This window comes from Ipomoea triloba, chromosome 12 (genome assembly GCF_003576645.1).
Source record: "Ipomoea triloba cultivar NCNSP0323 chromosome 12, ASM357664v1".
NCBI classification, from domain to species: domain Eukaryota; kingdom Viridiplantae; phylum Streptophyta; class Magnoliopsida; order Solanales; family Convolvulaceae; genus Ipomoea; species Ipomoea triloba.
In genome coordinates this window covers 24,432,684-24,442,107 of record NC_044927.1, presented here as the reverse complement: position 1 = coordinate 24,442,107, position 9,424 = coordinate 24,432,684, and the positions used below count along the sequence as shown (strand labels likewise).

At 34.2% G+C, this 9,424-nt stretch overlaps 1 protein-coding gene across 3 annotated transcripts; it reads left to right on the top strand.

The window, feature by feature from the left end:
- The first annotated feature begins 1,324 nt into the window (after positions 1-1,324).
- On the top strand, positions 1,325-6,451 carry LOC115998184 (restin homolog). 3 transcript variants are annotated; one of them, XM_031237678.1, is made up of 5 exons: positions 1,325-1,576; positions 2,400-2,728; positions 2,821-4,810; positions 4,940-5,134; positions 5,918-6,451. In XM_031237678.1, the coding sequence occupies exons 2-5, from the start codon at positions 2,427-2,429 to the stop codon at positions 6,230-6,232; spliced, it is 2,802 nt and encodes a 933-aa protein (XP_031093538.1). In that variant the 5' UTR covers positions 1,325-1,576; positions 2,400-2,426; the 3' UTR covers positions 6,233-6,451. The 3 variants fall into 3 exon arrangements, with proteins under 3 accessions (XP_031093538.1, XP_031093536.1, XP_031093537.1); XM_031237676.1 differs by having other exon boundaries at positions 2,818-4,810; XM_031237677.1 differs by lacking the exon at positions 1,325-1,576 and adding an exon at positions 1,617-1,647 and having other exon boundaries at positions 2,818-4,810.
- Positions 6,452-9,424: the final 2,973 nt, after the last annotated feature.

Sequence of the window (9,424 nt, the reverse complement as noted above, 5' to 3'; positions counted from 1 at the left end):
TGAACTCCACTTTATTCCTGCATTATTCTTTTCCTATAAAATTGCAATTCTTTTCCTACCTAATTCCTTTCCCACCTAATTCCTTTCATTTAACCAAACGGTCCCGTTAATGTGCACCTATTAAAACGTAGGTAGAACCTACCTCAAAAGCTCAGACAAATTCACAAAAGAATGAGGAGAAAGTGTAGAAACTAATAAGCTGTATATTACAGGAACCCATAAACAACATGCACTTGATTCCTATTTTTGTTCTCCTTATAAGACTTTAAATATCCTAGAAAGTATTATCCTTTATAGTGTGGGAGAAGATAAAAGCAATATGGGACAAGCCAGGAACAAAGTTAAAAGAGAATTTTCTTTGAATGATTTTCCAACACACATATATATAATTTATCACTAATAAAATAAATTAAAATGATTTCATCCAATTTTATGTACCCCCCCCCCCCCGTTTTTGCCCAACAAAAATGATTACATTAGTCATTCATTCACGCAATGGATGAAGCCATGCATGCATCATTATGCGTCTCAAAAGATGAACAGCCTGTGCCTTGTCCATTCATCAACACTTCATTACCCTTCAATCACTCTTATTTTTAAGGTTTAATTAAAATTAAAATAAAAATATCCAGTATATATAGTACTATTATAAACTAAAGTTATTTTAGTGACACTGTTATAAAATCACTAATTAGTGGGCTAACTTATTATATTGAAATTCTGTCAATTTTTATATTAAACTCTTGTATTTATACTTTGATACAAAAGTAGTTATATTAATCGAAAGGTCTGACCCAACAACGTGAAATAGTTGGCAAGCAGAATGCAATTGCAATATTGTTAAATAGTTTGAATTTGAATTAGTCTCACAGTGATGTGATATGTAATGATATGCGTGTGAGAGCTTTTAATACATATTAGGGAATTGCACCACAAAGATTATTAAAATTATTTTCAAAATTTCTTTAAAAGATTGTTAAATGAGCTCAAAATGAGAGAAGACAATTTGTAATTTGTTTCTCAATTTTCATTAGAAAAATGCTATTTTCTTAATTCAGCTCAATATAATTTGCATATTATTACACAAAAATAAGATCGGGTCAAAGATTTCATTGTCACCCAACAAATAATTTTACCCCTACAAATATACTTTCCGTAAATTCCTTTTAAATTTAAAATACAGTAAAAATAAAATTTCACGTATCCTCAAAAGTCAACAAAATCAAGTAAAAGGTCAAGACCGCTCCCGTGTCCCCACCATGTCCAAAAGGCGAAAAGGTTTAAGAGGAAAGAACTAAAACGCTCCCTCCGCCGGTCCGCCATATCCGCGGCTTCGAAATTTTAAACTTTTTTTATTCGATATCGCATCTCTGTCACTCCTTCTGTTCTCCGTTGCGCACAGAACAAAACGCCTTCGCTGTTTCTGTATCAGATTCTCCACACAGATATATACATATATCTGTATCTATACAGATTCTCTCTCTCTCCATATACTCCGTATATACTCGGTAATTTTTAGTTTCTCAGAGTTTGAGTTGTCGAAATCTAATGCAGGAGTTCGCATCCGCTTGATTCAGTAAGTTCTCTTTCTCTCTCTGTATATATGCGTGTATATGTCTCTACGTTAAATGATTAGCGATGTGCGGTGTGAGTAGACTCATCAGCCTGAATTTTCTTTGTCTGTTGTGATTATCTAAATACCGATGTTTAGATATCTGATTTCCCTATAATGTTGGGATAAAATCACTCTGGATACTTGTTTGAAATTTGAATTTCCGCTTTGCGAGTTGTTTGGTGCTCATTCTGTAGTGTTTAACCTCTGTTCCGGATTTTGTGTGTTCTAAAATCATCATGGCCACTTGCTCTAACGCTTACCTCACAAACTCATAGTTTACTGCAAAATAAAATCAAAACTACAATTCTTAAGCCTCTAGATGAAAGTTTATTGAAATATCAAGTTAAAAAGGTATGATTCTGGTTCCTAGATTAGCATTTGTCTCACAAGAATGGTTAACCGAGTGCTGTATATGTTGTGATTATTCTTTGAGCAATGCATGTGTTTTGTTTTCTTTCTTTTAGCTATATTTTCTCTTTCTGATATGCAGCTCAAATTTCCTTTAATTTGCAGTGTTTTTTTTCTTTTTTCTTAAGCTTGAAAATAATTTGAGCTGAGGTTTAGATTTCTCTGATCTCATTATTTGTAGCAATTTGAGATGCAGAAACTAGGCTTGAGGCCTATATTTGTTAAGTCATCATCAATCATCATACTAAAAGCCATACTTTTGCTGTCGATTACCTCTTTATGCACTGTCATGATTCATGAAGCTAAGCATTGTCACTGTCATTAATCAGTAAATTACTTATCACTTAGGGATCTCATTAATTATAATGTTGTGCAGGTTGGTTTAAATTGTCCATGATTCAAGATGAAGAAACTGTTCTTTTTCAGATCTTCTGCATCTAGTGGAGGTAGCAACACCCAAATTTCACCACCAGCGAAGGAAAAAAGAATTGATTGGGAAAAACCAGATAAGCCTGACAAGTCAAGAAGTAAAAAGAAAGTTCCAGAAAATCATACTTTTGGTGATACTCCAACTCTTAGGAGGAGTCTTTCATTCTCATCTGGATCCTTTTATGATGGTTGGGTGGGACAAATGAATTGTCAAGATCAAAGTGGGTCTCCACATGGTGATGCTAACATTAAGAAATCAAACCGTAGCTCCTCCCGGTATGCAGTATATTTTCTGCTTGTTGGTTGTCTAGATACTATAAATTGATTTTGTTAAGAGATTAATTCAGGTTTCTTGTTTGTGTCAGTAGTCGTGCAATTACACCTGAGAGGCAACGTTCAAAGTTCTTCGAGATGGATGGTGTTGAAAACTCTTATAAAGTTGGGAATGGACCACATGGTTATGGCTCATCATTTCGTCCACACCTTGATTCATTTGAGAGCTCTTCTCACTGCTCAAGTAATGTTTCAAGTAAAGTTTTAGATCGTTATATTGATGGGGAGCAAGAACAGGAAACAAGTGGATTAACAAGTGACTTCTCTATAAAATATCATGCTGATATTGGATGCGGTGGTGTTCAACTGCCTCCAAGATCTCAGAGCAAAGCAGCTGCTTCACTACCGAATGCTAATAAACAGAACCCAAAAGCTCAATCTTTCGGAGAAGCTAGAGGGCCTCAACTTCAAGAATTGATGGAGAATGGTTTTGGTAATGAATCTCCCAGAAAACTTGCAAAGAAAGTGGTTGAGAGACTTTCTCAATCTCGACTGCTGGCTCAGGAAAATAAAAAAGAATATGGTGCTGATACTCCAATTACAATCGAAGATATCTACCATGGGAGTGCAAGCAGATATCCTAGTTCATATCTTGATGGTAATTCACAAAAAGATTATCTGATTGATGGGTTAAATGAGGCAACCAGTAAGTATCACCTTGAAGAAATGACAACCTTCCAAGAAAGGAAAATTTTCTCTGGTGTTAATTACAGCACCATGGACAATGTTAATGCCAAGGAAGATTCTGATTTGGAATTATTTAGAAAATTTAAAGATGCTGAGGAACGAGAGATGGTGCTTTCTGAAGATCTTGAAGAACAGAACTTTCTTCAGAGTAGAGGGCTCAGTGTTCCAACATTGATCCAGAAAATCAGAAGCTTGATAGAGGATAAGGTGCAAATGGCCCGTGAGGTTTCAGCTGCCTTGCAAGGTCAAATTGCTGAGAGAGCTTCGGCTAGAGAAGAAGTGAAACTGTTAAGAGCTGAACTAGATTCACAGAAGCGAAGATTGGAAGAGGAGAAGAATGAATTACAGTATTCACTGGAAAAGGAACTAGATAGAAGATCAAGTGAGTGGTCACTCAAGCTTGAGAGGTATCATACAGAGGAACATAGACTCCGTGACAGGGTTAGGGAGCTTGCAGAGCAAAATGTTTCTCTTCAAAGGGAAGTCTCTTCATTCAGTGAGAAAGAGGTGGACAACAAAAGTAGGATTTCATATTTAGAAAAACAGCTTGATGACCTTGTAAAGAGAGTGGAGGAAGAAAGTGAGGAGAATCAAAATTTGCAGCAAAATTTTTCTGAACTTCAAGAAAAGTACAGAGGAGTACAGGAAGATCAAGATTGCATCCGAAGGAATTGTGAGGAGAAGGTGAAAGAGTGTAAGGACTTGCACAGGTCTATTACAAGATTACAGAGGACCTGTAATGAACAAGAAAAGACAATTGATGGTTTGCGACTTTTCTATGAGGAAATTAACAAGAAACGCTCTGCAGAGGAGTTTGACAACCAATTAATGAAGTCACGAATGGAGCAAGTAAGGTTGGTAGGAATGGAGTGTACTCTAAGGAAGGAGTTGGAATCCTACAGGCTTGAAGTTGATCGTCTTCGACATGAGAATATACACTTGTTGAGTCGCCTAAAAGGGAGTGGTCAGGATGCTGGCTTATTAACTTTGAGGCTAGATCAGGAACTGTTGAATCGTGTTAATAGCTTGCAGAATCAAGGGCTATTGTTGCTTAAAGACAGCACCCTTCTTTGTGAAAAGTTGTTAGAATACGCCAAATCTACTACTGGAGACATGTCAAAGGGTGGATTGTGTACTCTAGATGGAGGATTACAGGGTCAGTTTGCTATTGAATCTGATGTAAAGCTCCAAGGTTTTAAGAGGGGGCTAGAAAACTTAGCAAGAAGCTTACAGAATGTGTCTGTTGTGCTAGATGAGAAGTCTTGCACTGGCAAGTCTAAGTCTCACCCTTCCACTTTAGAGAATAAGATACACCAATCAGATGACCAGAAATTTGAAGTAAGTTGGTAGTGATATATATATATATATATATATATATATATATTTCCTTCCAATAAGTAGTCTGTATGGTCTTTACTGTGATATCTTCTTTTAAATATTTGTGGTAATCTTTGCTACATAATGCAGTCAGAGCTCAAATCAGAGACATTACTGACAAATTTGTTGCGTGAGAAGCTTTATATCCAAGAGTTGGATATGGAACAACTTCAGGCTGAGCTGGCAACTGCTGTCAGGGGTAATGACATGCTCAAATGTGAATTGCAAAATGTACGCGATAACCTTTCCTGTGTAACTCACAAGACCAAAAATCTTGAACTTCAGGTAAGCCATCAATAGCAGTAATTTATTTTCTTTGATGGAAATTTATGCTAACCCAATTTAATTGCATAAATGTGCATAACACAAGTTGCAGTTAACCACTTGACTTTATACTTAACATTTTCATGTCTGTGCATAATCTTTCATTACCCAAGATGGTATCTTTCTTGACTTATATCTCGAATTTAATAATCTCATATTGATTTCCATTTTGATTCCCAAAGGTTCTTCTTCTCAAGTATCTGTTGGGAATTTTGTTTTCTTTTAATTTATGATAGTTTTGAATCGATGAGTACGTGCTGTGCAGCTAAATTGTCTGTTGGATTTGAATGAGTTGTATAACTGTTTGATTGAACAAATGATTATATTTTAAGAAGCACACATAAATGCATCATATATCTGTTTGATTGAAAGATAGTAAATAACTGTTACCTTAAAGAGCATAACAGTTCAGCATTCGAACTATAGGATCTTGAGGATGATCAGAGGCTCAATATTCTACTGTGTTCAACATTATTAGATTCATTAAAATTTGGTAAAGCTTAATGATGATGTGATATGATTGGTATTTTTTGTACTTGTATCATTACCTTTGCTGTTCCTTGTTGCATGATAACTGATAATGTTCATCCTATGTTAAACACCATTCCATTCTTGCATTATCACATACGTTCTTTGCTGTTTATCTGAATGAACTTAAATATACTTATTTGAATATGAGATACCTTGGATTCCCAAATGTGTAATCCCTAGCTCCTTCCCCATTCTCTCCATTTTATCCAACAGATTCTCAAGAAAGACGAAAATATCAAAAAGCTCCAGAATGATCTCGAAGAATGCATGAAGGAATTAACAGTGGCGAAGGGTATACTGCCAAAAGTATCTCAAGAGCGAGACATGCTTTGGGAGGAGGTTAAGCAGTACAGCGAAAGCAATATGTTGCTGAACTCCGAAAACAATCTGTTAAAGAAGAAGATAGAGACACTAGACGAAGACATACTCCTCAAAGAAGGTCAAATCACAATTCTGAAAGACACACTTGGTAAGCCAATTGACCTTCTGTCCATTCCTGGCTCTACCAGGGAATTCCTAGTTGAATGATGCGGCCAGGTTTGGGAATTCAGTACCTAGTAGTGTTCATAATTAGTATACTCTTCTCGTTTAGTGTTTGAATATAATACTTGTCTGGAATTCTTTTATAGGCTCGAATACAAACTTTGTATTTACAAACAACCATTTGCTTTTGCTTTTGATTTTGCTACTCTAAAGTCTAAACACAATATGCCAACATCAATGATGAATTGCGAAGTTTTTCTTACATTTCCTTATAGTATGTATTTTCCGTCCGAAGGAATAAATACAACAGTTGTTTTCTTCCTAGTTTCTTTCTCTGTTTACAGTTTACACTAGCAACATGAGGAACCAAATTCATGCCTGAAAGGCATTAATTCAACAAATCCATTAGACACATCTACAGGGAAAACTTTTTCAATCCAAATTTTACTATCATTCTTATTTTAAATTGTTAATATTAGCCATTCTTGTTAACATTCTAATTTAATTTCATCTTTTCACTTTATATAAAATAGACATTTAATTTGGTCTTAGACTATTAACTCTTCTTATCTCTCTTAATTTTTCCTCTTAATTTTTCCTCTTCTAAATTCCCTTCATGACATGCCTTATAATTATTGGGTGTCATGAATTGGTTGTCCCTACTAACTTTTAAAGCATCCTTATTAATGGAATTTTTTTAGGATTTTTGTAACTATGATTAAGAAAGAGAAAATGAGAGGGAAAATAAAAAAAATGAAAAGAAATAAATAAAACTGATTTTTAAATAATAAAAAAGGGAAAAAAGTAAATGTCAGGAAGAACGCGTCAAATTAAAACCCCAAATGTCATATTGCAGCAAATGAGAGCCTTAGAAACAAAAACAGTGGGTCCCACGTTCTGAAAAAACTCATTTCCTTGCAGATTAATTTGAAGTTTCTCTCTCATGCACTATCTCTCCTATATGGCACAAATTACTATACCAAAAACTCTTAAAAAATCACTGATAAGCATGCTCTTAATAAAATATTAAAGTAACCAATCAAATAATGTCATGTCAGAAGAAAGATAGTGAATTTTTTTTAGAAGTGAGAAACATTACTCTTAATTTTTTTCACATTTGGTCTTATGACTTTTAAAAGTTTGCCACATTTGATCATCCAACTTAATTTTCAGTCACCGGTACGGTAACTAAATTTGTTTCTCTATGTTATTGAATATAAATGCATAATAGTAAAGTGACTTATTTTGAGGGACAAAATTGTTATTTTTATGAGATTTTTTAACTAACAAATTTAATCATCTAACAATTTGTTTTTTTTATGACATTTGAACATATAAGTGTGACATTTGTGTGTATAAGTATTACATTTTCATATTGACCTGACTCGACCCGTCTCGCGATGAGACGGTCTCACACAAGTTTTTGCTAATGTGATAATATTTTAAAAGTTATGGAACTAGATATGAAAATAATTCAATAGTTTTGAGACTAAAAAAAAAAAATTTTAATAGTTAAAGACCAAAAATGAAAAAAAAATACTTTTAATTTAATTAGCCATGGAAAAATAATACTCCGTATTAACTTCACAATTTAATGACAATATTGGCGGTTCATGGATGCTACCTGAGCAAGTTACGTGTGGGCGTGAGCGTTTCAAGGAAGTAGCGTGTTAGGTTAGTTGCTCAAATGCTCAATTAAATGAAAGTAGTTATCCAAAATATATACCCACACGTTTGTGTCCAGATAGTAAACAATAATAATTTTTTAAAAAAAAATTATTTAACTATCTATGTGCATTGTGCAGGAGTGCAGGACTGCAGGTGGCCAGGTGCGAGCCACCCCACATTTAAAATTTAAAATGAATTACCCCTAGGCCAACTTAACTGGTCAATTGGTCAACCAACCCTCTTGGATAGTCAAATAATGCAAAATAAATTTATAAATTTTGTTTTTTAAGCCGTTGTAATTAATAAGAGGCATAGTTCAAATCCTATCAAAGATCATGGTCAATTTGATACACCTACCAACAACCAAAAACTATATTTTTTCCATTTTTTAATTTTGTTTTTATTATTATAAATAATATTTATTATTTATGATCATCAATTAAAAGTAATTATTATATAACAAATAAATAATTATTATAAAAAATGCATTTCCCATTATTCTTGGTTAGTATTTTACGACTTAACTATAATCATAAATACAATTCGTTAGTTAAAACGGCTAACAACTAATTGATAATTGTCAAACAAGGCCAATTGTATATATAGCTTAATTGATGCGGGTTGGTTAGTAGTTGACTCAATATACGGAATATGTTACAAATCAAAGGGATAAACGGGGACCATTATTGACTAACTAAGTTTTAAGATTCTGCCCTTTAGCTCTAACGCTAATTCAAGTATTCACGTGCACACAAAGGATTTAATCCAGACCTTCAATCATCTATGAGCCTTTTTTCCATACATGCTTTTATTTGAATTCGAATCTCACAGTGTCGCCTCCAGTCATGACTTTAAGTCAAGTATGAACAAGCTACGCTAAGACCAATGGACAACCATATTATATTTGTATATATTATCCCGGCTGGTTTGTAGTTGAGTGCGATATATAATATTCTACTTTTAACAACTCTCTCATTCTTTATTCTCTCTTCTTTCTTTTTTATTTTTATTTTTATTTATTTATTTGTTTTTTTGGAAGTTAGCAATTAGCACCTACTTGAAGCGGTGTTACTTGATACCACAACACCACCAATTCATCAATGTTAAGTCAAAAAAGTCTAGAAGTGCGTTTTCAAAAAAAAAAAAGAGTCTAGAAGTGCATGTTTCCATGGCTTGCGTTTGGTCACGTCATCCCTTTCCTCCAACTAGCTAATGACCTTGCAAAAAGAGGCCACAGAATCTCACTCTTATTCCCAAGAAGGCAAGAATTGCCCAGCTTAAACTCAAACACATGATCATCCAAGGCCTTAAAGCATCTACTTTTGATTCCCAATTTGATCTTATTCTTCTTGATGTAAAAGATTTATTATCATCCCTTATTGATGTCTCTATCTCCTTTGTTAAGCGTTCAGCGAATCGGATTGCCTATCTGTTAGCCTGAAAATTCCTTTCTATGTCTGACCGCAGGGTGTGGACCTCCCTCCCTCCCTCATTCGTTGTTAATTCCTTGTCTGAGGACCTCTATTAATAAAAGTTGTTTATTTCTCAAAAAAAAAAAAAAAAAAAAAA

Bases quoted from the DNA above. Each gene is read 5' to 3' on its own strand.
- LOC115998184 (XM_031237676.1), top strand. From the start codon at position 2,427: ATGAAGAAACTGTTCTTTTTCAGATCTTCTGCATCTAGTGGAGGTAGC. The intron at 4,811-4,939 runs GTAAGTTGGTAG...TACATAATGCAG, and splicing joins CAGATGACCAGAAATTTGAA to TCAGAGCTCAAATCAGAGAC. The intron at 5,135-5,917 runs GTAAGCCATCAA...TTTATCCAACAG, and splicing joins CCAAAAATCTTGAACTTCAG to ATTCTCAAGAAAGACGAAAA.